The sequence below is a fragment of the Vulpes vulpes genome, chromosome 5 (genome assembly GCF_048418805.1).
Source record: "Vulpes vulpes isolate BD-2025 chromosome 5, VulVul3, whole genome shotgun sequence".
In the NCBI taxonomy this organism is placed as follows: Eukaryota; Metazoa; Chordata; class Mammalia; order Carnivora; family Canidae; genus Vulpes; species Vulpes vulpes.
The window spans coordinates 41,986,676-42,012,585 of record NC_132784.1 but is presented as its reverse complement, the minus strand read 5'-3'; the positions used below and the strand labels follow the sequence as shown (position 1 = coordinate 42,012,585).

The window sequence follows — 25,910 nt, the reverse complement described above, 5'->3', positions numbered from 1 at the left end:
GGATAACCCTGCCCCCTCTCCCCGTGACCCCAAACATACTCCAGGCTGTTGGACACCAACCATTAGAGCACTCGGCAGCCCTGGGCCAGCCCAAGAAGCCAGAACAATGTGGCAAGTGTGTGTGTGTTGGGGGACGTAGCAGAAAGGGTTGACCTCGGTCGCACTGAAATGGTCATCAGCTTTGGCCTCCAGACACTCGGGCCCCTCCTCATTCCCACGGGGCAAGAACACAAGTGGGGGGCTCTGCAGGACGCCCCCACCAGCTCCCACCCCACCACTTTTCTCTTCCCACCTTCTCCCTATTCCAAACCACTAAGTTCCTTACCTGTGGAGTGTGGACAACCTAAGCCCCATCTCCCTAGCCACCCCCCATTGTCCCCCCCACTTAAGGGGGGGCTGGAAACCAGCTGGGCAGGGAATTCTGGGGTTCCAGATGCCCAGAGTGTGACTAGAAGAGGAGAGAAGGTGGGCATGGCCCCGCAGACACCTCATCCCATGGGGAGGACACAGCGAGAGGAAGGCTGGAGGGGTGGCCCTTAAAGTGTGGGGCCGAGGGCCGAGGTCTGCACTGCAGACAGCACCCCCGCCCCCAGCCTCCAAGGCACCCACCCTCCTCTCGGGCCAATCCCAGGGCATCAGGGAGCCCAAGGGTCAGGAGAGGAAGAGAGTGAGTAGAACAGAATTGAAAGGACCCTAAAATCAAAGGGACTCCCAGAAGAGACTGCTACAGACTGAATCGTGTCCCCCGCTGTGCCCCCAAATTCCTGCTGCAGCCCTAACCACCAGGACCTCAGATTGCGGCTGGAGGTAGGGCCTCTGGAGAGGGGACTGGATGAAAGGGATCTGGTCCAGCTGGGGTCCTTATATGAGACGAAGCTTGGACACACGCACACACACACACACACGTGGGCACACGTGCAGCCAGCGAGCCCAGCAGAGAGGCCTCAGGAGAAGCCAACCCTGCCGACACCCAGGCCCTGGACCCCAGATCCCCAGGACCCGAGAGGTACATTTCTGTTGCTGAGTGCCCCGGCCTGTGGTATTTTGTCAGGGCAGCTCTGGCCAACAATCTGGAGACTCGCCCCATGTCTACACTCGATGAGTGGACACTCGGGCCGGGGTGGGTGGACAGTTGGGTTTCCTGGGCTCGCCCACCCTCCCCAAGGGTCCGGAGTCAACGTCCTCAGTCCTAGCAGCATTGAGAAGAAGCGCCAAGTCCCGTGCTAAATCCTGCCGCCAGAATAAACCTAACCGGTGGCCTGTGCACGTCCAGTGGAAGTGTCTACACTGCCAGATTCTAGGTCTCTACAGGGGGAACAGGAGAGCTCTGTTTGCTCTGTTTCTCCACGCACCATCTGCAGCCCCTTCAGGAACACAGGGCAGCTCTGGCCCACACGCCCCTTCACCCTAACCACCCTGGTTCTCTCCCGGCGGCCCCACGGCACCCCAGAGCCCCTCTGCTCGGCTGCCCGACCCGAGCCCTCAGTGGGAGCTCCAGCACCGACTGCCCCGCAGCCTTCCGCTCCAGGCACACACCTCCCCTACTACCTAGATTGTAGGGTCCCCCAAATGAGTGCCTCCCAAGTCCTTTGATTCTCCCTCTCCCGGTGCACATAGGTGACAGCACACAAAGGCCAGACGAGAAGAGGCCAAGGTATATTTTCTGGATTAAACTGAGAAACTGGTATTCCGAGAAACGTTTCGGATGCCTTTTGAGTCCTACTGAGGCACTCGTGTGTGTGATGCCGGAGATGCTATTAAAATAGCTCCATTTTCTCAATCAGAGCTCAGGGACTCCCTGAGAGACAGTGGGGGGCAGGGGGAGAAGTCACCCCTCAACATGCCAGCACCGTGGTCTATAGAGGCTCCTAGTCTTGATTACACAAGGCAGGGAGGGATAAACTAGCCTAAGGGAGCACGGGAGAGAGGATGCGTGTCAGGGACGGTCACACATTGAGGGTCGGCAGCCCGGTTCTCATTGCTTTGGGCCACTGACAACAGAGACGCAGTGGCCACCATAAAATGTCATAAAGTTTCCGTGAAGGGGGCACCTGGGTGGCTCTGCGGGTCAGGCCTCTGCCTTGGGCTCAGGCCAGGATCCCAGGGTCCCGGGATCAGGCCCCGCATCGGGCTCCTTGCTCAGTGGGGAGCCTGCTTCTCCCTCTGCCTGCCTCTCCCCCTGCTTGTGCTCCCTAGCAAATAAATAAAATCTTTTAAAAAATAATAATAAAATAGGGGCATCTGGGCGGCTCAGTGGTTAAGCATCTGCCTTCAGCTCAGGGCATGATCTTGGAGACCCGGGATCAAGTCCTGCATGGGGCTCCCTGCATGGAGCCTGCTTCTCCCTCTCCCTGTGTCTCTGCCTCTCTCTCTGGGTCTCATGAATAAATAAACAAAACCTTTAAAAATAAAGTAAAATAAAATAAAAATTTCCATGAGGACAGGGGACTGAGAGTGAGTCCCCAAGAATGGAAATATGTAGCCCTTCAAAGTGGAGTCTGGATGAAATTTGCTAACTGGAGCTTACAGACCCTTCCCCAAGGCCCCTGCTTCTCCAGCTCTGTGCTCCCCGTTAAACTCCAGGCCGATTTGCCCGCCTTCTATCAAGCACATTCTAAGTGCAGGGCCCCAGGATTTGTGGCTGTGAGTCACTGTGTTCCCAACTCCCTGTGGCATTTAAGGGACCTCAGGGATGGAGGCAAACTAGGAACTAGGCATTGGGTAGCCTTCTGGGTTGAAAACAGTCCTGCTTGAAGTGTGTTTCTCCCCGCCCCCCCACCCTCTAGCTCCCTAACCCCTTGGGGCTATGACTGTGGCCTTGGGAGAAATAGGGTCTTTGTGGATACCATCAACTTAAGATGTGGTCCTCCCTGGTTAGGATATGAGTGATCCCTAAATCCTGGGCCCTCAGACACAGAGGGGAATTTGGTAGCAGAGAAACAGGGAGGAAAGCCATATAACCAGGGAGGTAAAGACAGGAGGGATGCACCACCCGGCCTGTGGCACTTTGTTCCAGGAGCCAAGCGGGCCAGGCCGGGGGCACTCAGGGGGCTGGGCCATCACCGGGTTTGAGCTCCTCACCCTTGGGGAGGACCCTCGTGCTGGAGGTGACTGTCAGCCTCCTCGACCCTCTCCAGCGACTTCTAGGAGATGCCAGAACCGGAAAGCCAGTTTAGCAGAGGCATCCAGGCTCTATTTTGGAACAATCAGATATGATAGAAATAGAATGTATTTTTTTTTAAGATTTTATTTATTTGAGAGAGAGAGCAGGTGAGTGAGAGAGCAGGTGAGCGAGCATGAGCAGGAGGGAGCAGCAGAGGGAGAGAGAGAAGCCGGCTCCCCACTGAGCAGGGGGCCCACCCTGGGACTCGATCCCAGTGAGTTAGGGACAAGTGGGGTGAGGCAGGGCTAGGCAGGGGGGCCACGGAAGCAGGCTCACAAAAACCCCAAAAATGCTGAGGTATAAGGAAACTGGAGATAGAGGAACAAGCCAGGCCACCCTGCCCAAAGGGGTGGGTGGGGAGGGTGCCCTGCTAGAACAGCTACTTGCGACCAACAAGGAGTAACCCAGATCCCAAAGAAGAAGTGAGCCATTAAAGATGGTGTCACTAGTCCTTACTCAGTGGTGATGCCAACAGATAACGTTAAAGGGATTTAGGTTCCCCGATTAGGCTCTCATAAAAGGCCAACCCTACAAGCCCTCAGGGGCAGCCCTGCGGGGACCCCCCCCCCCTCACTTCTGAGAGCTTTCCCTGTGCCTTGACTTAATAAACCTCTAACCCTTCACTCACTCCCCCATGTCCGCAAGATTCATTCCTCGACTCGTGAGACCAGAGCCAAGCTCTCCCGGGTCACCAGGACCCGGAGATCATGACCGGAGCCGAAGGCAGACACCCAGCCGACTGAGCCACCCAGGTGCCCCAGGAATCGAGTAAGACGACTTAAGGGTCTTTCACGTGTCTGCGTGGAAATGAGAAAACCTTTATTTTTACGACCAAACAAATCATGCCTTGTGACTCACACATATTTGGGGAACCGCTTGCGGGCATGGGTCCCCCTTTTACTGCCTGTATAGACTCCCCTGCAGCTACAGGCTTCGGACTGCTCTTCAGGACAACCTGGGCCACAGTCCTCAGGGAGACCACGAACAAAGGGTTTGCTAACCTACTTGGCTTGGCCTTCTGTGGGTCCACATGCTCAGCACCCTGGTGTGACATACTTTCCTTCTCCAGAGCTCACACAAAGTCAGGTAGCTGAAATGTTAGAATATCCTACGCCAACCACGCTGTGCAGTTTTTTGTTTTTTGTTTTGTTTTGGTTTTTTTTGTTTGTTTGTTTGTTTTGTTTTTGCCTGGAAGCAATACACTGTGCCCTGTCCAGAACCTTCTTCCCTCTCTCTGCAGTCTCGGGCTCATTTCTTCTTGACTTGTCCATATGGTCCCCACACGTGAACTCCCTGCTCTCCTGCTCTGGGTGAGCGAGGCCTGCGTAGACAGCTACCTACGGGCGCCACTGCTCAGCTGGCTGCCCCCACATCTGTAAAAGGAATATTGGCTACTCCAGCAAAAAGCTTTGAGGGACAGCCAACGAATCCTTTCCGGACAGAGACCTTTTTTTCCTGGGCAGAAAAAGCTCCCATTTCTACCTGTTGCCTCTGTGCAGAAGCTGGCGACCCCCTCAGTGGTAAGAGGAAGCTCCCCATTATATCCACCACCCTCCCCTCAACCACCCCAGGGCAGGGCCCTTCCTCTGCCCAGTTTCTCAAAAGGTAATCATCAAGGTATCTTTGTATTGATAATAGCGGCTCACCTTCCACTTGATTCTAATGTCAACTCCGGCTAATCAGCTAAGCATTTGCCAGAAAAACTAGGCTAATTGATAAATCTCTTAAATAATAATGAACATTAACTCAGACTTAGTGAGCCATTTATTCACTTGAAATGCTAATCTAATAACAACCCCCTGTGCATTCATCTTCGTTGCTAGGATATTGATGGCCTCGCCAACCAGAACTGAAATTGAAATTTAATTCTTCACAATTGGTTTTCTTTTTAACAGCACATAAAATATTGGCCTAGATAGACAGATACTCGACCTGAATCTGCAGGGATGATCATAAATTCAGAGGACGGTGTCAGGTCATTGAAAACTAACTGCGGGATGAACACTTAAAAGAAGATGTTTAATAAGCGTGCGATATTGTGATATAATAAGAAATCTATATTCGGTCTTCGTGCCGGGTCTACATGCTCTGGCCCAGAGCTCGTAAAGCCCTTGGAATTTCCTGAGCGGCAGGGGTGGGAGGAGTGCGTGCTCTTATGTATTATAAGGCCCTTTCAACCAGACTTGAGTTGATGCTAACAAGATGACTCCAGGAGGAAGGGGCTGTGATTACAGGATTGGAACCTTCCAGCCCATCTCCCACTTCCGGGAGAGACGGAGGCTGAGTTCATCACTAATGGCCTGTGACTTAATCAAGTGTGCCTACATAATGGGACTTCCAAGAAAACCCCACACAAAGGGGCTCGCAGAGCTTCAAGGTTGGTGAACACATGGGTACCGGGTTGAGGGGTACCCTTTGAGGGTGGGGAAGCTCCGCACCCCTTTCCCAATGCCTTGCCTTGGGCATCTCTTCCATCTGGTTATTCCTTTATAATAAGCCAGTTGTAGTAAAGCGTCTGAGCCATGAGAGCAAATGATCAAACCTGAGGAGGACACCATGGGAACCCCGGATTTGTAGGCACATCAGACAGGAGTGTGGGTAACCCCAGAACCCCCTCCTTGGCACTGGTGACTGAAGCTGGGGGGATAGTCTTGTGGGAGAGAACGAGCCCTTCACCTGTGGGGTCAGCACTGTCTCCAGGTAGGTAGCGTCATCAGGGTTGTGCAAGGTGACGGGGGGAACACACGCATTTGGGGTCAGAAGTGTTCAGTGAATAGAGAAAGAGGGTCTTCCTTTGAATGTGTTGTGTGAGCTCCTATTTGTAAAACCAGAATACATACAGAAGACCCTAGCAATAAAAGCCCTGGGCTTTAAAACTCTCCATTTGAAAATTCTAGAAGAGTTGGAACTGAAATATGTTCATCCCGAGAGGCTAAGGCCAGAAGAGCCTGCGAGGCTGCAGCGAGATGGAGCCTCACTGAGCTTCGTTGGCTCCCTTCTCCCTGCAGAGAAAGTGGCTGGAACCCCGGGAGATTAAGTGATTTGCCCCGGATCGCACAGCTGGGGAGGCCACCCCGGGACCAGACTGGGGCCTCCTAGTGCTAATCCATTAGCGGCTCCCCAGCGTCCGGGTCCGGAATGGCCTGGATCTGCCAGGGGACAGATTCCCACCCCTGGGCCTCGGCACAGAAGGCTCACCACAGAGAACCAGGCCCAACCGGGTGCTGTGGGGGACGGGGGATCGTTTACATTAAAAATTTCATTGTGTTGGGGCACCTGGGGGGCTCAGTGGTTGAGCACCTGGCTTCGGCCCAGGTCGTGATCCTGGAGACCTGGGATCAAGTCCCACGTCGGGCTCCCTGCATGGACCTTGCTTCTCCCTCGGCCTGTGTCTCTGCCTCTCTCTCTCTGTCTCTCATGAATAAATAAAGAAAATCTTTTTAAAAATCAAATAAAATTTGATTGTGTCAAATTTTAGCCTTTGCCTTCTCATTATTCTTTCTCCCCCTTCCTACCTACTCCCTTCCCCTCCCACCACCTCCATTCCCAAATCCCCCAAAAGCCATTATTCTCCATTTCTTGGACTGAACAGGATAAGAGGTTGGCACATTCCTGAAGGAATGGCCTTCTTTGGCTCCAAGGAGTTGGGGGGCGGGGGGTGCCTTTCAAACTTTAATACTGCGACCATAGTTTCCCCGGGTATCTTTCAGACCTACCCAACTGGGACATCACGGTCACATCCTCTTCAGTGCAAGAATCAGGGACACACAAGCCCACGCTGTATTCGGTTCCATCCTGGAAAACGCAATGTCACAACGTGCTCAGCCTACGTGCACCGTCATCTCTAAGGCCGCTATCGAGCGCTGCCCGAGAATTAAGATTGGGGTGAGGAGAGAAGGGACTGAAAGAAGTTTGCTGACATCTGGGAGATGGCTTTCCCATCACAGAGTGGTTTGAGTAAATTCACAGAGGATCAGATGCTGCGCTCATATTTAAATCAAAGTACGCAGCTGATTACCTAAAAAGCCACCCCCTGCTTCATAGGACAATCTGCCCGGGAGAACCTGTCCCCCATGGGACAGGTCACAGTAAGGTCCGACAGTCCTACAGTTTTCAACAGAATCGCCAAATTGCGGTTTCTTTGTGACAGGACACAACATACCAAGTAAAGATTTTGTTTATCAATCAAGCCCATGACTTCAAGGCCCGTCCCAATCAAGAAAAGATAAATCACAACTAAAACATTTCCAGAATGCTTCTTCTAAACGGGTAATTTACATGACTGCCTACGCCTGACCTTTTGGCCTGACATCAAAACCATTAATCTGCTTCAAAAATAAGATATGACATTTGTACCCTCAAGTCATCACCCTCAGTGGGACAAGGGGAGCTGGGTGCTAATTTCTTTCTCTCTAATGAGTAACCAGCGCAAGACCGTTCTACAGCATTAGTGTTAGAGAGCTTGGATTTCTTTTTTTTTTTTTTTTTTTTTTTTTTTGAGAGCTTGGATTTCTTATAGCTCTTTTATATGGCTGTTTTTAGCCAGCCTGTTATTTTTTTGTTTGTGTCGTGTGACATCATAAAATCTATTTTTGTATTTGACAGGAGGCCATGTTGTTCCCGGTTTTATTTTCCAGCAGCAGAAGAATTAACGTGCTTTGGAGCTGGTGAGCCCTGTGACCTCAGTCACAGACCTCAGTCAGATGTAGGGATGTTTTCATAGAAGTCCTGGCCCATTGCTAAAATAACCTCAAATTCCTAGCTCGGAGCTCTGTTTCTGGGACAAGATTATAGGTAATGGGAAGGCCGGTCTCCTTTTGGTATTTCCAAAAACAGATGGTGAGTCAGGAGTTAATGTCCAGAGACATGGGCTGGGACTTGCCCTTGGATTCCGCATGAAGGTTGTCCAGAAGTCTTGCCCCATACAGTGTGGCGGGAAGAATGTCTGAAGGCCTATGCGGTTTGTGGACAACTGCCCCTTAAAACGTTCCACACTCAGAACATGCAAGTGCAGCTGTTTGCAATTTAGTTTTAACTTTCTGCAAAACATCTTAATAGTTTTGGGGGTTTTTTTATTAAGAAAAGCAACTGAAGGTGTTGTATGGGGCTCCCTATCATGAAGTTCAGTTGTCCTCCGAGAGCATGTGTGCAGACCCCCAAGCTCACCTGCAGGATACGAAGCTTGCAGTACTGCCCTTGGAAACTCCCCGAGGGAGCCCTGCTGGAGAGGCATTCGCTGTAGGATCCCAGCCTGTCCACATTTCCGTTAAGAACATTGCTCCCAAGCTTCCCAGCGGAGTCATACACTGAATTTCAAAGCAAAAGAAGTAGGCGAGGTTAGCTTTGTGGTGTTACTTTCAGATGAATTTATAGGCCCTCGGTTCCACCCTCGTAAGCAATCGGTCTGAGCTGACCGCAGAGAGGCAGATGCATTCAGAGGCCATCCTTCGAGGCTGCGTCTTGGATCCGCAGCCCCTGTTGTCACTGAGGGAGAACGATGATGTATGTTCTCGATTCGGTTGCATGGTCTGTTGCTGGGGGGAAAACTTAGGAATTTGAATTCTTTTAAATAATAAATGTGGGCACCTGGGTGGCTCAGGGGGTCTAAGTGTCAGCCTTCGGCTCAGGTCATGATCCCAGGGCCCTGGGGTCAAGTCCCACATCGGGCTCCCTGCTCCATGGGGGAGTCTGCTTCTCCCTCTCCCTCTGCTGCTCCCCCTCCTGATGCTGTCTCTCTCTCTTTCTGACAAGAAAATAAATAAAACCTTTTTAAAAAAGAAAAAATGAATTTATAAAAAAAAAATAAATGCTTTGAGGGAGTAAAAAAAAGATGCAGGAATAAAAATTGGTAGATTTTCTTTTTCCTCCATATAGCCAGGAGAAAATACACAGTCTTTAACATTTTTTTAATCCAGTTTTATGGGAACTTATTTTAGACTATTTATTTATTTATTTATTTATTTATTTGAGAGAGAGAGAGAGAGAAAGAAAGCACAAGCAGGGGGAGCAGGAGAGGAAGAGGGAGAAGCAGACTCCCCCCTGAGCTGGGAGCCCAATGTAGGGCTCGATCCCAGGACCCCGGGGTCGTGACCTGAGCCGAAGGCAGACACTTAACCAACTGAGCCACCCAGGCACCCCTATTTTTTTTTAAACCCTCAGGAGCAGAGCAGTCATCAGGCTCTACTGCTAATGGCACTTTTCACTCTGGTCCAGCAAATCCCTTCTTGTTTGTTGGTGCTCATTTATGTCCTTGTGCCCTTCGATTTAAATAATTCATTTCCTTTCATTTTTCTTCATCTCTCCCTTCCTCTCTCCCTTCATCACTACCCCCACCCCATACATTTGATATCCATCCTCTCACTCATAGGTGTTCTTGTTTTGTGTAAGTGAATTTATAATTCATATAAAGGATTTTGTGCTTCAAATCTGTTTCTATACAAATCACTCAGTGCTACGTTTGTGGTATTATTCATGTTATATTTATGGTGTTACTGTGCTCACCTAGTCCAGACCTTCTAACTACCTATACTAATTCATCAGAATCTTAGACTTAGCTATTCCCTGGGTGACAGACACAGAGATGACCTCTAACCCACAGAAACACCCAGAGTGTCCCCATACAGACCTATGAGAGGCTTTAGCCCTTGAGCATATAATTGTTGATCTCAGGGTCATGAGTTCAAGATCCATGTTGGGGGGGGGTATATTTGGGTGGGGAAAAAAAAGATCCAGTGTATTTCCACTGTATTTCCGTGTATTTGGCGGGGGGGGGGGGGGGGGGGGGGGAGGAAGATAGCTAAAATGTTGTCCGGGGGTACCTGGGTGGCTCAGGCAGTTAAGCATCTGATTTCATCTCAGGTCATGATCTCAGGGTCCTGGGATCAATTCCTGCATCACATTGGGCTCCCTGCTCAGCAGGGAATCTGCTTCTCCTTCTCCCTCTGCCTCTGCCCCTCCCTCCACTCATGCTCCCTCTAATAAATAAATAAAATCTTTCTAAAAATTAAAATTAAATGCTATCCAGTTGTTGTTTTGATTTTCATGTCTCTAATATAAAGAAATTGGGATATTTTTGTTTGTCAGCCACCCATTTAAGTCTTCTCTTCTGTGAAGTACTATTTGTATCCTTGGCCCATTTTTAATAGATTTGCTCTTTGATGTGTAAGAGCTCCTTCCTACTCTATCTACTTGTCCTTGTCTACACGAGTCACTGAAACGTTCAGACTCATCTGCGGGTTCCTTACCCATGGCGTCCTCTGTTGGACAGAAATCCATTCTTCCGAGTCTGCACTCTCTGTTCCAGGCTTTCAACAATCTTTGTTCTGCTCAGTCTGGCTACATAATCGTTAGGGCTAATGCAAAATGAAAATCAGGGCCTCCTGATTAAAAATTATTAAGAATGTCGAGATGGTGACAACAAATTACACCTAAAGCAAGCATGGGACTCTTTTACGCGTGGGGCCTTGTGTGACTGCAAAGGTCACCTGTCTCGGACGCCAGTCCTGGTTCCAACACCAGAACCATATGGTTTTTGTTAATATGGATTTGTAGTATGTTACATATCTGCCTTTAGTCTTCTTTTCAAAGTTGAGCTAATTTGTAGGCCATTAAGCATTCATACAAATTTCAGAAACTTTGTATTCAGAAAATATCAGAAAAAGTGTATTGAGCTCCTTGAAACATCTAACTAGAATACTGATTGAAATTGCTTCAAATTTATAGATGATGTGGGGGTAAGTTGACATCATTTTTGTATTAAGGCATCATTGGGTGTCATGCAATTTACTCCAGTCCTCTTCTGTGTTCTAACACGAAATTTTACATCTTTCCTTGGTAATCTTAAAACAGATTGTATAAACAATTCCTAGATAGTGTATAGTTGGTTATTTTCCTTGATGTTCTATTTTCAATTATATTTTCCAATCGATTGTTGCTGGTGTGGAAAAATGCCATTGATTTTTGTAATGGGTTCTGGCATCTGGCACATTTGCTGAACATTCTTATTAGTTTCACAACCTTATTTCTTCCTCGTCAATTCTTATACCACTTTTTCCCCCCCTTTGCTAGTTTTGGAATTGAAATTATAATCAAATTTATAAAGTGCATTGGGCAGTTTTCATACTTTGTAGTTTCTGGAACAACCGTAATTAATACTGGTCGCTAAGAGTTGGTAATAGTAGAAGGAGGGGTTACACACATCAGCAACATGAAGGAGATCTTCGTGGTGATAGATAGTTTGGTGCCCTGACTGTGGTGTGGGTCACACAACCTGCACATGTGCTCAAATGACAGAGCTGTCCACACACATGGTTCCCGTGGCAATTTTTTTTTTTTATATTGTACTATAATTACGTTCGAAGCAACCATTGGGAAGAACTGGAGGAAAGACACAGGGCCCCTCTTATTCCATGTTTTCCTAGATTCTGTATTTTTTCCCTTGGCATCCTTTTATCACGGGGCCAGTTTTTGAATTAACCACATTTTCTTATTTTTTGTATTTGTGATGCTCTGACATCTGTTGCCTCCCTGGCTGGGGAGAGACTGCCCCTCCTAGGGTTACCCAATTCTTAGAGCAAATGCTTCCCCACATGGTCCCTTGACACGGCATGGCATGCCCCCACCTTGGGAAATATAAGTAATAAAAATCTTCCAATGGCATTGACCTCTTCATGTTGTCACTCAGTCACCTCCATAAATTAAAGCCTAAAATAAATCAAGGCACAACTGATATTCTTCTATACAATTTTTGCAAATTCCTGTAAATCTATCATTCTTTTTTTTTTTTTAATCTATCATTCTTTAAAAATAAAAAGGTATTTTAAAAAGTAAGTGTTGAGCGGCTTTTACCTTTTCAGAATTTTTAATTTTGAAACCTGGGGTTTTCATGGTCATTCAGTGTTCTAAGTGTTTTGTGAACATGTTTGTTTTTAATCTTCCACTATGGTGTCTTTTTGTGACCCAAGGGCTCTCTAGTAACATGTTACTCGGTTTCCATACATGTAGGGTTTCTCTTTTAGCTCTGCTTTTGTCATTTCAAAGTCAGATACCTGATTATCTTTCTTTCTGGAAATTTTCACAATTTCCTCATTGTTTCTCATGTTCTTAATTCTAGGTCTGTCCTGATGTGTACGCTGATGTGAATTTTCCTTATCAGCCTGGTTTGGCGATCTGTAAACCATTACAATCTGACATTTTTTATCTTCTTCTAATTCTGGAGAAAAGATTGCTATTATTTGTTAAACATTTCCTTCCTTCTGCTTGTTTTGTTACATTTCTCCTTCTGATGGCATTTCTGGTCTCAAAACCTCTTAGTGTTTTGTTTCCCAACTCATTATCCCTTCTGGCTACATTTTGAGAGTCGTCTTAAATGGATCATCCAGCTCCTCGTGTTCCTTGGCCTCAATGTACCTTACTATTTATCCCATCTATTGTGCTATTTATCTATTTCAACTATTGTTACTCTAATAGTCCCTCTTGATTTTATGATCCTTTTTTTAAAAAAAGATTTATTTATTTATTTATTTATTTGTTTATTTATGAGAGAGAATTTGCCCGTGAGTGGGGGAAGAAGCAGAGGGCCAGGGAGAGAATCTTTAAGGAGCCCCACGCAGGGCTCGATCCCAGCACCCTGAGATCATGACCTGCACTGAAATCAAGAGTCAGATACTTAACCAACTGAGCCACCCAGGCAGCCCTTGACTTTATGATTTCTTATTCATATTTTGTATTACCAATATTCTTTATTAGCTCTGATTATATGTATTGTGTTCGTTTTTTTTAAAGATTTATTTATTTATTTGAGAAAGAAAGAAGAGGGAGGCAGAGGGAGAAGGAGATGAAGAGAATCCCAAGCAGACTCCCCTCTGGGCACAGAACTCAATGCGGGGCTCAATCTCTTGATCATGAGATCATGACCAGAGTGGAAATCAAGAGTAAGATGCTCAACTGACTGAGCTATCCAGGTGCCCCTACTGTGTTTATTTTAAATCTTTGATCTGTTCCAGTAATTCAGCTTCATATTTTTTCAATTCATAGTCATTAGCTTCAAGAATATAGTAAATATGATATAGTTGGATTTTCTTTTAAGCTTGATTAATAGGATTCAGTTAATCACTTTCCCTTAAAATTACTTAGTATTTTATAATCCTCACATTTTGCCAGCAACAATCAACATATGGAGCCTATTATGTGCCAGGCACTGTTTTGAATGCCTTCTGTCCGTTTTCTCATTTACCCTGCACACAATCCAATGAGATTATGAGTAATCATTTTACTCTCCATTTTACAGATTCATAAACTGAGGCAAAAGATGTAAACAACAACATGAATCTGCCCCTTCTTAACTGCTCACAAGAATTAGAGCTGGGTGTTTAAACTAGCTAGTAAGGATCAGAGCCGTGTATTCAAATCCATCTTGACCTGAACCCATAGCCTCTTGCCCTCTGAAATACCCCCAAATACTCTGTTTTTGTCAGTTATATAAGTTCTTATATATAACTAAAGATAATTATATTCCTTAGGATGAGTGGGGAATAAAACCCCACCTACAGCTTGGCAAATAATGCACGTCTTCTTGCATTTCTGCCTTTGTCTTTACTAATAATTGGGTTTCTGAGAGTTAACCTAAAAATCAAATTGAAGGAACTCTATCTTGCTTACCATGCTGTGCTTAAAAACAAACAAACAAACAAAAAACTATACATTATTTAAAAAATCTCCTAGCCAGAACTGGGCAAACAGTCCTTGATGAGTAATCCGGGATAACCTGACTTTCGCCAGGAGCTCCCGACTCTTCTGGCCAGCTCTGCTGCTCAAGCCACTTGGGGCTGAGCCAGCAGGTGTCTGTTATCACTGGCCTCTTTAAATGATTCTAACTATTCCAGGTTGTTGCTATAATGACAATAGCTGACCCTCCCTTATTCCCCCCTCTCTAATCTCTTACCACTCCGAATTTTAGAGCTGGCATCCATCTGGTCATCTGTAGCCAGCAATCATCTTTCAAGCTAAACTGTCTGAATTACAAGACTGACCATGTCCCTCCCCTCCTCACAATTGTTTCCAGACACTATGAATAAAGTTAAAAGATAACTTTCAGAAAAGAGGACATATTTACCGTATCAATAACTTGGACAAAGTGTTGTATTCAGATTATATAAAGAACCCTTACAAATCAATTATTTTTTAAAAGTCAAAGAAGCTAACTTAAAATCTGCAAAGGATATGAACAGGCAACTCTTGGAGAAGGAAATCCCAGTGACCAAAACACATGAGCAAGTTGTTCAGTCTCACCAGCAAACCACAATTAGACACCATTCTTTTCTACCCATCTGATGGCTTAAAAAATTATAAGGTTGATGGAATTAAATGTTAGTAATAATATGAAGAATTAGTTCTATCAGTTTGGCCTCCTGAAGCTATCCTCCCCGCTAACAGCAACTAGGTGCTTGGACAATTACCACTCCCCTACTGTGTACAGTCTTGACAATCAAAGTGTTCCTGTCACTAGTAGCCAGTGGGGTCCCTGGTAGCTGCTGTCACTCTACCCTCCCATTCCCTGTGACATGAGGTCAACCAGTGCTAGTGTGGAGTAAAGTCAAGGCCCAAGGCAAAACTTGGGCTTTGTTCATCTACCAGTGGTCAGCTGGGAGGCTGCAGACTGGGCACGGCCATGGTAAGTATTGGGACAGTTCTGAGCTCAGCAGGTCATTGGGCTTCCTCATCATCCTGTGAGCTGCCTCGTGGTCTGCCAATAAACTCCCCTTTTTGCTGACACTTCTCAGAGTTGGCATCTGTGGTTGAACCAAAGATTCCTTCCTGATAGCCCCAGTGATCCAGCAAGCTGATACAGCAAATGATTCAGCAGCTCAGAATCTGCCCCAGGGAAACACATACGAGCATGCAACTGCAAGATGGTTGTGGCAGTAATGCCCATAAAGGCAAAGAAAAGGTAGACACAAACTATTAGGTTGGACCATATGAAAAGTCCATTTTGTGGGACAAGAACTGTTTAATGTCAGAAATTTCAAATAGTTTGGGCTCTGTCAAGCAAAGGTGCTTTCATATTTTATAATGCTCTGCAACAACTAAAATGAGATAGATCTCTATTTGTTGCTATAGGAAATGCACCAAGAGATACTATTCTGAGGGGAAAAAGTTCAGGAACAATAAATGTAGGGGCACCTGGGTGGCTTAGTTGGTTAAGTGGTCAACTCCTGATTTCACCTCTCTCTGGTCATGATCTTAGGGTCATGAGATGGAGTCCCATGTTGGGCTCTATGCTCAGTGGAGAGTCTGCTTGAGGATTCTCTCTCTACCCTTCTTCCTTTGCCCCACTCCCTGCTCACATGCTCTCTCTCTCAAATAATCTCATCTTTTAAAAAATACTTTTTAATTTTACAAAACAATATGATATCTTTCTAGTAGATATATAGACCCAAAAATGCAAGGAGAAGGTTCTAGAAAGTTCTAGAAGGATAGATACCTATTGATAACAGCTGGGGACTGAGAATTAAATAAGGGAACAAGAAACTGCTTGAACTTGGTCTGTACTAGGGTTACCTGGGTGGCTCAGTCAGTTAAGTATCTGCCTTCGGCTCAGGCCATTTTCTTAGAGTCCTGGGATTGAGCCCCACCTCAGGCTCCCTACTGAGGGGGGAGTCTGCTTCTCCCCCTCCTTCTCCCTCTGCCTTTCCCCCTGCTCATGCTTTCTATCTCAAATAAATAAATAAAAACCTTTAAAAAAAAAACGTGGTCTGTATTTTTTTGATTCCTTTACAGCGAGAATAGATTCATATACTATTTAGTAAATATGATATATAAACAATAAAATATGTTTTAAATTTTTTAATCTATATATATATATATATTTAATTCTTCAGTGGTATTTCATTATGTAGAGTTAGGAGCTGGCACACTGTGGCCCTGTTTTTGTAAGTAAACTTTTATAGGAATACAGCATCTCGCATGTTTACACATTGTTAACACTGCTTTCTAGAGATACAGGCAGGGTTCGGTAGCTGCAACAAAGGCTTCCCACAAAAGGGAAATATTTACTATCTGGTCATTCAGGGGGGATACTGCAGACCTCTTCTCCAGAGCTGGGATTCTGAAGCCTGCGTAGACACTGAAATCTCCTGCGGTATCTTTAAAAAATACTAAGACCCAAGCTTCACCCTCACAAAGAATGAGCTTAGAGTGTGGCTTGGGCATTAACTGGGCATTAATTTTTAAATTTTCCCAGGTGATACTCTGTGAAGCCAGGCTGGATGGCTCTGATCCTTAGGATTAATTCCAGACTCCTCAGGGTGGTTTAAAAGGCCCTTCATGACCTGACCTGCCTCTCCAGGCTCATCCTCCCACACCCACACCCATTTCCTCTGCTCCATTATACAGAACTCACCAGGCCTGCACTTGTCTGTTTTTCTGCCTGGAATGCCCTTCCTTCCTGTCTGCCTGGCAAATGCTGAATCATCCTTTGGGTCTCGGCAGAAAGGTGGTCTCCCCTGGGATGGAGTCTAGACCCTTGCTTGGTGTATCACACTAAAAGGCATGTAATGGTTCACCTGTCTGTCTCCTATGCGAGGGAAGGGTTGTGTTTCCACTAATGGATATCTCAGAGGAGGAGTTCAAAAAAACATTTGCTGAGATGAATTAAACTTTCAAAAAATAAAATTTAAATGCCAAACATCCAGCTCCGTGAATATATTTTGAAGTCCTCCATGTGTCAAGAAAACCAGCAATAATTTTTTAATATTGGATGTATTTATTAGAGATAAGCTAAATGATTCCCTGATTTCATTCTCTATCACTGAGTATCTCAAACTCTGTAGCTGTAAGTTTAAGGAACTGAAACTAATAAGAGTCCAAGGAGATTAAAACAAGAGAGATGCCGATACCAAGATCAAATTCTGCCTTTTTTTTCTTGTTGGGGTTCTGTTTTGTAAACTCATTGGATTTATGGCTTTCTGGCTGAGGTTATTTTGGATGCTATGCAAATTTCCAATTGCATTTGCTTCCTTTCTGATTATGAACTCAAACGGACAAGTTGCCCTTTCCCTGCCTCCTGCTTAATTGGTTTTTGTCAGGAAGCTGAGATGCTGGGCCATAGGCACCATCCAAATAAAAATACAAAGTGATTGTCTTGGGAGGGAGGCAAAGGATAAACTAATGATTAATCCCACCTGCTACTTCAAATCACATGGCAGTTGTTTCAAATTTTCATTTCCAAAAGATGAAAAACAACTCGTTTCCATTCTGCCAGAATGGAAATGCTAATTGGCAGACAGATTTGCTTTCTCACATGGTGGTGATGATATGCAGATATTAAAATATAGAGCTGATTAATTTCTGAGTTTGAAAGGAGGAAAGAAAGACCCTGGTCCAGTGGTCTTATATTTTAAAATATGAATGCACTTATACCATGAAGCTGAAGGCAGCAGAAGCTTCTAGAATGCCAAACCACAAATAAAATCTGAAATTATCATCTTCAGCATTAACAGCAAATATTTATTAAGCACCCACCAGATCACTGTGTTACAATGGAGAATTTTAAAAACTAGAATTGAATAGTCCTTGCGCTATAGAGGATGATACAAGGCATATACATAAAATACTAGCCCTCTGTTGCCAGAGACCTCCTTGGTAGTAAGAAAGAGATCTGAAGGTGTTAATCAATTTGATATCCAAAGTTCCTAAAGCAGCTTTTTACAAACACCCTCTGGTAGTCCCCCTTGTGTCTGGTCAACTATTAATCTTGAACTTGGAGAATACAAATAGCAGGTATATTCATTCTGTGACTATTACAAATTCCTACAAAATTGGTGGCTTAAAACCACAGGTATTTGTTCTCTCACAATTTTGGAGGCCAGAAGTCCAAAATCAGTATCACTGGGCAGAAATCGAGATGTCAGCAGAGTCACACTCCTTCTGGAGGATCCCTGAGAAAATCCATTTTTTGCCCTTTCCAGCTTTTTTTTTTTTTTTAAGATTTTATCCATTTATTCATGAAGAGACACACAGAGAGGGAGGAAGAGACACAGGCAGAGGGAGAAGCAGGCTCCATGCAGGGAGTCTGATGTGGGACTCGATTCCGGGACTCCAGGATAACGCCCTGAGGTGAAGGCAGATGCTCAACCACTGAGCCACCCAGGCGTCCCTGTCCCTTCCAGCTTCTAGTGGCTGCTGGCACCCCTTTGGCTTGTGGCCACATCACTCTAATGTCTGCCTCTGTGGTTTATCACCTACTCCTCTGTGTGTCAAATCTCCCTGTGCCTCCCACTTCTAAGGGTACATGTGATTGCATTTAGGGCCCATCTGGATAATCCAGGATAATCTCCCCCATATCAAGATCTTTGACTTAATCTCACGGGCAAAATCTTGTTTCCATATGAGGTAACATTCACCGGTCTCAGGAATGAGAATGTCGAAATCAGTTGCGTGGCTGTGTTTCAACCTACCACAGCATGGATGTGTCTGAAATTCAGCTAATCCAGAGATCTCAGTGGATGCCACTGTGTCACCCTTTCTCTATTAAAAGATTTTATTTGTTTAAGCATTTTTTCTATTCCTAGGTCCAGCATGAGTGGAGGGGCTGGCCTTGAGTAAAACAGCCTCCAGACTGACAGTCAGGTGGGAAAGAGGCAACGTCTGAGAATCCAAACCAAGTTGATGGTCAGTCCTCCAATGATAACAAGAGAACAAAGGCTCAGCTGGGATCAGTGACCAGCTAGCCCAGTGAGCACCTACCTACAGCTTGCCTCCTGGAACAGGGTATAAACCATGGGCCTTCCCTTCCTGGAAAGAAGATGAGACACACAGAGAGGAGACAGGAAATAATCATTCCAAGAGATGAAAGATAAAGGAAGGAAGGAAGGAAAGAAAGAAAGAGACAGATGAAGCCTAAGGGAGTAAGTTATCAAAGAAGGAAGCTCAGTAACCCTCCCCCCACCCCTACCCCCCGGGTCAGGGAGGGCTGAGAAACTTGACACAGGGACCAGGGATTTAAAGGGTTAAAGATTTTTAAAGCACAAATAGCTTCTTGGGGAAGATTTCAAGGATGTTATGAGATTAGAGAAAACAGGAAATGAAAAGCCCTGCAGACTACTTGGGAACCAGAGGCCCCCCCGCCCCCATTCCATCCCTGAGGAATAAAGCACAGGAACATGCAGACATCATGTGAACCCAGGGGGCCTCGCTATGCTCAGCACAGTTCTAATTCCACATAAACAGCATCCCCTGAAAGGCCTCTACTGCAGATGGGGGTATAAATGGTCCGAGTGGATTTTATGAAATGGGCGTGGGTGAGCCCAGTACATCCCAAAGAAAATGAGTTCCAGGACCTACCTGAGACTGCATATTTTGTTTGTTTTGTTTTTCATCTCAGAAATAGATGCAAATGTTTTTTACTCTGGAGGGTGTGTTTGGGAGCCCATAGTTTTCTAGGTTTTTCATAGTGCTCTCCTGATTTCCACAAACTGGGTGGCTTATAACAAGAGAAATGTATTGTGCCACAGTTCTGGAGATCGAAGTCTGAAATCAAGAGGTCAGCAGGGTTGGTTCCTTTTGGAGACTCTGAGGGAGAATCTGTTTATGCCTCTCCCCTAAATTCTGGTGGTTGCTGGCAATCGTTGGCGTTCCTTAGCTTGTAGATGCATCACTCTGATCTCTGTCTCTATCCTTATATGGCAATTCTCCCTGTGGGTCTCTGTGTATAAATTTCCCTCTTACAAAAACACCAGCCATTGTCTTAGGGCACCCCGTGACCCAGCATGATCTCATCCTCACTTGAGCCCATCCGTGAAGATCCTATTTCCAAATAGGATCACCTTCACGGGTACCAGGATTAGGGGATCAGCATATCTTTTTGGAGGACACAATTCAACCCACAGCACTCCCCAGTTGGGTATTCTAATCCAAACCAAAGATGTTTGTGTGACTTGGTTGGGGATGCTGAGGGCCTGGAGGCAAGAAGCAGCCATGTGCTCAGGGTAGTTGTGATAAGTTTATAAAGAGATACGATCCCAGGATAATGGATGTTGGAGAACATGGTGGGCCATGGGAAAAGATCTGCAGAAACAGCCAATCAGGTGTCTCCTAGGACCAAAGAAACATAACACAACTTCAACGTCTCCTTTTAGTAGAGTTTCTATCATGCATTCTGGTCATCTGCTCATTAAATTATGAACATATGGGGATCCCTGGGTAGCTCAGAAGTTTAGCACCTGCCTTCTGATCCTGGAGTCCGGGGGATCGAGTCCCATGTTGGGTTCCCTGCATGGAGCCTGCTTCTCCCTCTGCCTGTGTCTCTGACTATCTCTCTCTCTCTCTCACTCTCTCTCTCTCTCTCATGAATAAATAAATAAATAAAATTTTTAAAACTATGTACATATATACCAAGTGCCTATGGAGATATAGCTCAGGGGTAGAACATATAACTGCATTTATGCCAAATGCCTATATATAAGGGCATAAACTACAGGCCTTTGCTTCCAGGAGCCCTTCCTCCAGAGAAAAGACAAGACAGAACAAAACCCATGAAATCACTATTTTAGAACATATACAAAGCCCAAAGGAGTAAGTCCCCAAATAGAACAACCCAATGGGATATATGGATGTATGGATATATCTCCATCCTTATATATAAATTAATAAGGATTTATTCACTAAATGCTACAGTTAGGACATAGTCACTAAATCCTATAAATTTATCATTCCACATTATGGCCAATATTTAAAACACAGCAAGAAAAACAAGGTATGGGAGCATAGAATGGAAGGTGGTCATAGAGCAAAAGGATAGGCATGTGGTCACTGAGCTGTGTGGCCAAAATCATAAAAGTGAGCTTCCTGGGTAGATCTGTAGGAGTTTCCTACAGCTGCTATAACAAATTATCAGAACTCTGTGGCTTAGAACAACATAAATTTATTATCTTATAGTTCTGGAGTTTAGAAGTCTAACATGGGCTTTATAGGGTGTTATGGGCTGAACTGAATATTTCCTCCAATATTTATTTGGTATTCTAACCTTCAGTATCTCAGCCTGTGACTCTCCTTGGAGTTAGGATTTTTAAAAAAGGTGAAGGCCACCTCGGTGACTCAGTCAGTTAAGGTTTGACTCTTGATTTTGGTTCAGGTCATGATCCCAGGTCATGGGATCGAGCCCCATGTCAAGGTCTGAGCTGAACATGGAGCCTGCTTCAGATTCTCTCTTTGAGTCCCTCTGCACCTCCAATCTCTCTCTCTCTCTCTCTCTCAAAATCATAATAAAATTAAAAAGGTGATTAAGTGAAAACAAGTCTGTTAGGATGGGGCCTAATCCCCTCTGACTGGTGTCCATAGACAAGGATATTTGCACACACAGAGTGACACCAAGGACAAGGTGTCATCAACCATCTGCAAGCAAGGACAGAAGTCTCAGAGGAAACCGGCCTTTCCAGCACCTTGGTCCTCAACTTCAGCCTCCAGAACTGTGAGAAAATTAATTTCTCTTGCTTAAGTCCCCCAACTATGACAGCAGCCCCAACAAGCTAATATGAAGGGGTTGGGTTTTGTGTCTACTTTTGGTAACTTGTCTGACTTATATTTTTACCAGTAATTACCAGAAAATGTCCCTATTTTCATCTAACCATCACAATTATCAAAATTCACAAGACGCTGAAATTGAAATTCAGATTCTTAAGTCCAGCTCCTAAGGGCTCAGCTAGCAGCTGGATGGGGCTTTGGCAGTGGTGGTCAATGTCTCATAAGCTGCTCTCTACCCAAATTGAGAAAAAAATATATATATAACATATATAAAATAGGAAGATTATCATTAGTTACTGATGTAAAAGATGTATAGCACACTATATTAATGTGCTCAGGCTGCCATGACAAAACACCACAGATAAGGTGGCTTAAAACAACGGAGATTGATTTTTCTCCCAGTCCTGGAGTTGAAGTCCAAGATTCAGGTGTCAACAGGGTTGATTTCTTCTGTGTCCTCTCTCCTTGGTTATAGATGGCCATCATCTCCCTGTGTCTTCACCTGGTCCTTCTTGTGAGTATCTATGTCCTCATCTCCTCTTCCCATAAGGGCACCAGTCAGATGGTATTAGAACCCAGTCTCATCACCTCATTTTACCTCATTTAGGATCTCCTGAAAGACCTACCTCCAAATAGAGTCACATTCTAAAATAAAGTACTAGGGTTAGAACCTCAACATATGAATTTTGGGGAACACAATTCAGCCCATAACCCACACAAATTACAAATAATAATGAAATCAACAAAACTTATTATAAATTCCACATATAACCAACTGATTCTCACAGAAGGAGTCCCGGGACCGAGTCCCACATCGGGCTCCATACTTGGAACCTGCTTCTCCCTTGGCCTATGTCTCTGCCTCTCTCTCTCTGTGTCTCTCATGAATAAAAAAAATAAAATCTTTAAAAAGAAAAGAGAAAAATAGATGCACTTAAGGAGGAAGGCAGATAATGCCATAATGGTCATGGAAAAAGGTAATTGAGAGGCAGAAAAATGATTATCCAGGAGGGAGGAGGCCAGAAGTCTTTGAGGGGGCCATGTTTGTATGTGATGTGAAACTGAATGTAGATTGCAGTGGATCATGGAGTTTAAAAGCAAAACAAGAAACAAAAAAACAAGAACTTTAGCAACAAAGGAAGCATAAAAACCAGATGGTGACCCGAGAGGGTGGCAAAATTAAGGCACACAAATAGTGTTTGATTGCTTTTGTTCCCTTTGAGATGATGGATGTGTGTTGGAAAGCAACTGGAAAGAGATGGTGCAAAGAAAGAAATGGAACTCCAGTTTGGAGTCCCAGCACCATACTCGTCCCTCTAGTCATGTCTATACTCCTTAATGCATTCTCCACCCCACCCCCCACCCTCTGCTCCCCCTAACCCCCCCTCACCCTCCACACCTTGACCTACCCCCCCCCCCACAGCTGGGTGGTATCTGGCTCTAATGTCAGTCTCTCCCCGCCCCAACCAGCCACGACTCCAGCTCCCTCCTGCAAGACCAAACATTCCTGCCTGGGTTTCCCCTAACTCTCAGGAACCCTCTCTCCTCACTGTGTTCCTCAGACCCTCGCCCATTATCAGAGATCCTGCTGCTGTCATCTCAGTGCTTTGGCTTGGGGATGGAGCTTTAACACATGATTATGTGACATTTAATATGTTAAAAGGCATAAAGACGAAAATAAGAAACACCTATGTTCCTACCGCCCAAGTTAAGAAATGAAACGTGACTCATCATTTGACATCTGAGGGGACCTCAGTCACACCCTCGGCCTGAGCAGCTCTCACTCCGAGGCCACGTCTAACTCAGTTTGGAGATCATCATCCTCATGCGTCTCTTCCACTGTCCGTCTGACACATACATGTCTCCCTGAGCCACACAGCCCCTTATTTTGCATGTTTGGCACCTTTACATCCCCTCATTCTTCTACAACTTTCTTTCTTGCTGTTCCTTCTGCATATTCCCCTCACATGTGGTTCTGCTGTATTCCTTTTTGCCATGTTTTTTTCTTGTCTCTCTCATTGCTTATTTTAGGCAGAGATTGAAAGTGCAAGCTTGGAGGGCTCAGTCAGTTGAGGATCTGCCTTCGGCTCAGGTCACGATCCCAGGGTATTGGGATCAAGCCCCACATTGGGCTCCCTGCTCCACAGGGAGCCTGCTTCTCCCTCTCTCTCTCCCTCTGCCTCTCCCCTCTGCTCTTGTTCTCTCTCTCAAATGAATAAATAAAATCTTAAAAAATATATAAAAAAAAAAGTGGAAGCTTGGGAATCTGATGACCTGGGCTCAAATCCTATCTCTACCACTTATTTCGGGCAAGATACTTTACATCTCTGCAGCTACATTTTCTCATTTATAAAACAGAGAAAACTCCCTGCTCATGATGGGGCAGCTAGGACTCTGTAGGACAACCCTCTCACAGGCTGGGAACTGTCCTTCATGTAAAAGTGCTCTCTACATACTGAACACATCATTTTTCCATCCACATGACTGTCAGGAAAACCATATCGAGAAGGAAGGTCAGAACCATGCTCTGTGCTCAAAACTCTCAGGCAAAATGTCAAAGCAACAATGTCAAGTATTCTCTGGTACGGTAGACAGCAAATCAATTAAAACAACTACAGATGGTATTCCTCTAGTAAATTAAGTAATGGTTATTTATCTATCATCATGTATACAAATCATCCAATTCTTTCTTGGACCATTCACCTTGGGAAACTTTTTTTTAGTGAAAGAATTTCCAGGCCCCTACAGATGGAATATTGTTGGAACGTGACCAGAAGTAACTTGTAAGACAAAGAAAGTGTCAACACAGCTGGGTGACTAACAATGACAACATGTGCCACCACCTCATCACCAGCGGTCTCAGCCAGTCCCTGTACCTTCCGGGATTTTCTTGGCGAGCGTGTTTGGCCCAGGTTTGTCAGAACGTTCCCTGTTGGTTTCAGTAAGTGTTGTAACAATTCTAAAATGGGATGTGAAAATGGTCCTTGAATTAGTTAGATTTATTTATTTTCCAATGTTTTATTAAATATCAGGACATATAATCCAGTGTAGAATGGCAACTGCTTCCAATCGTGTGCTACTCTGAATTCCCCAATATTAGAGAAAAACTTTTGTTTATCTGTGTATTTGCTACTGTTTTCCAATACAAAATAAATCAGTCATGTGTTTAAATGCAAGTGGAAATTGCTATGATAGTTCTGGAGAGAATGGAGTTTCTATGTTTCTCCTTGTTAGTGGTTTCCTTTAGCATCAACAATGAATCATTCTCCAGGAGGTGACCCCACTGAAAAAGAATCGGATTTCCTGCCCCTTTCTGGCAGGAAGGTATGTGTCCCTTTACTTGTGAGAATAATTTTGAGAAACTAACAAAAAATAAATGACGGTGGCCTGAGTCTGCCCCTACCACATGCAAAGAGCTTTGGCTACAGTCAATCTTCTCCCAGCATGGGTCAGTCCAGCCTTCACCAACAAGCTCCTCAGAATTAATTGTCACATACATAATGGGCAAAACTGGTTCCCTAAGCAATGAGGTAATTCATGATCAAAAACAGACTAAATGTCTAGAAAAACAAAGTTTCTCATATGACAGTAAAACGCTACCAACTTCAATATTAGTAAACAGCACCTTACAGTTCATAAACAATTCTCATCTTATTAAGAGGCTGGTCCTCATGAGATTCCTTCTGGCTAGAATAAAATACCACTTCCTCTATTGCCCTTATGCAATAAAAAAAATTCCGCCTCCCTCCTCGGTTCCTGGAGCAATTCGTAAATGGAGGCTCATCTTGCCTTCCACCTATGGTTCTGTGTTTTTAATTATCAAGAGTTTTTCCAGAATCCTCCCAGCACAAACCTCAGATTGCCCTGTGTTCACCTACCCAACAGGACAGAAAAAAACCCTACTTACTTCTTAGAGCGTATTCTTTGGGCTCCACTGAATTCAAATCAGAAAGGAATTCATCAGTGTCTTGCCTGCATTTGAGAGAGATGTTTCCTGCAGGAAACACAAAAGGTAATTGAAACAGAAAAGAGAAAAGACAAAATAATAAAGTCGGGACCATCGTTGTCCCTTAACTGGTCAGGATAAAACTCCCCTCTTGGACAAAGAGCCTTATATGTATGAAACCCCAGTCTCTAATATGGTGGGGGGGAATGTGACATTGTCATATTGCTCACTCCTTAACATGCAGAGACAAGCTGTGTGTCCTCAGCCACCTGCAAAGCAGCT

At 45.0% G+C, this 25,910-nt stretch overlaps 1 protein-coding gene across 6 annotated transcripts in view; it reads right to left on the bottom strand.

The window, feature by feature from the left end:
- LOC112919294 (O-acyltransferase like protein) overlaps window positions 1-25,910 on the bottom strand; it is a 70,031-nt gene extending 44,121 nt beyond the window's left edge. For 3 of the 6 annotated variants that reach the window (XR_012001565.1, XM_072758005.1, XM_072758006.1), the window contains exons 1-3: window positions 25,590-25,834; window positions 8,330-8,469; window positions 6,880-6,958 (exon numbers count right to left, since the gene is read on the bottom strand). Coding sequence is in view for 5 of the 6 variants with exons in the window: in XM_072758005.1 (XP_072614106.1) it covers window positions 6,880-6,958; window positions 8,330-8,469; window positions 25,590-25,743 (373 nt within the window). In the remaining variant the exon portion in view is untranslated. Of the gene's footprint in view, window positions 1-6,879; window positions 6,959-8,329; window positions 8,470-25,589 lie in introns of all 6 variants that reach the window. The other 3 variants (XM_025997685.2, XM_072758007.1, XM_025997688.2) reach the window with 3 other exon arrangements.